Below are 1,270 nucleotides of genomic sequence, written 5' to 3' on the forward strand. Positions count from 1 at the left end.
AAGGTGGGTCACTCTTCCTGTACCCAAACAGCTCACTTTCACACTTGAAAGTATTAGTAAATCATAAATGTTGAAGCTCTTTCATCTGGCTAAAATAAAGAAGACAGATACTAATTAAAAGCCTAATAGTATGCTGTTATCTCTAAGCAAACAAACTTTAGTTTAAGAAATTCATAGCTCCTATCTCCTTCCTACATGCCCAATGGACAATGGTATACTGTGCTGAATTATCAATGGAAGCCAAGAGAGAGTTCCAAGTTGATCTCGGTTTCCTTGGTGGCTCGGTTGGGCTGAATCTGGCTCAGCACATCCGACTCCAGCAAAGCCACTCGCGGTTGGGGCTTGAAGATTTTCCCGGTTCTGTCTCTGACGTCGACCAGACCGGTGTTGAGTCTTGGCACGTGGCGTATGTCACAAGACCCCCAGCTTGGGGAATGAAAAGGTGCCACCTCATCATTGGGCTTGGACCCCATCAAGACAGCACGGACAGCAGCCTCGCATCGGGCCCATTGTCCCGTCCAGAAGAGGCCCATGGAGCCATATGCGGGATTCACTATTCTCCCACAAGCTTCATACAAGAGAGACCTAAACACAGCTGCAAATGCAATGAATTCTACGTGAGAAATGCTAGGGAGTAGGAATCACAGTTAATTCTTTAAATTTTAGTTCTTTTAATTTAATAATCCAACAATATATTTTATTCTATACTTTTAAATATTGATAACTAACTAATAATTAAAAACAATAAATTTTGATGGTTTTCTGTCCTTTCTCGTTTCACAAACCCGGGGCAAGGTTTTTGGGAGCAGCAGTGATGAGGTTGAGCAAGCCAGTGCGACCGTAGAATTTGGCAAGGAAGAGTGTGGCATTGGCTTGGGACTCCGGAGAGTTTATCCACTGCAGGCATGGCCTTATTACGCAATCATCATTGCAACCTTTGCGGAGTATGCGGCACCCGTTGCAACTTATTTTCATCATATATCGTCTGCTTGGTCAACTCCTTTCATTTTGTATCTATCTATATATACATGTCTCTCTTTAGCTTTGGTTAGGTGAAAATTAAATAAAAGGGAAGCTCACGTACTCCTTTTTTTATTTTTTGGATTTCGATCAACTTCTTAGATTCATCATAGCTCTCAGTTATCCCAATTAATTAATTGCAAATCAAACTTTATGCGATCGCTTTCCTTGGAGAGTGATTTAGTTACTATGTATGTATGCATGCAGAAGAGACTGTGGGTGTGAAATATATTCGCCCATGGTTTAAAAA

General features: G+C 41.4%; 1 protein-coding gene across 1 annotated transcript; it reads right to left on the reverse strand.

The window, feature by feature from the left end:
• Positions 1 to 230: 230 nt before the first annotated feature.
• LOC110266417 (LOB domain-containing protein 40-like) lies at positions 231 to 978 on the reverse strand. Its single transcript, XM_021111053.2, has 2 exons — positions 786 to 978; positions 231 to 595 (listed from the first exon to the last, which is right to left on the reverse strand). Exons 1-2 carry the CDS (start codon positions 976 to 978, stop codon positions 231 to 233), a joined length of 558 nt encoding a protein of 185 aa, XP_020966712.1.
• Positions 979 to 1,270: the final 292 nt, after the last annotated feature.

This window comes from Arachis ipaensis, chromosome B9 (assembly GCF_059453495.1).
Source record: "Arachis ipaensis isolate K30076 ecotype BB chromosome B9, ASM5945349v1, whole genome shotgun sequence".
Taxonomy (NCBI): domain Eukaryota; kingdom Viridiplantae; phylum Streptophyta; class Magnoliopsida; order Fabales; family Fabaceae; genus Arachis; species Arachis ipaensis.

Bases quoted from the DNA above. Each gene is read 5' to 3' on its own strand.
- LOC110266417 (XM_021111053.2), bottom strand. From the start codon at position 978: ATGATGAAAATAAGTTGCAACGGGTGCCGCATACTCCGCAAAGGTTGC. The intron at 596-785 runs GTTTGTGAAACG...TTGCATTTGCAG, and splicing joins TCCCAAAAACCTTGCCCCGG to CTGTGTTTAGGTCTCTCTTG.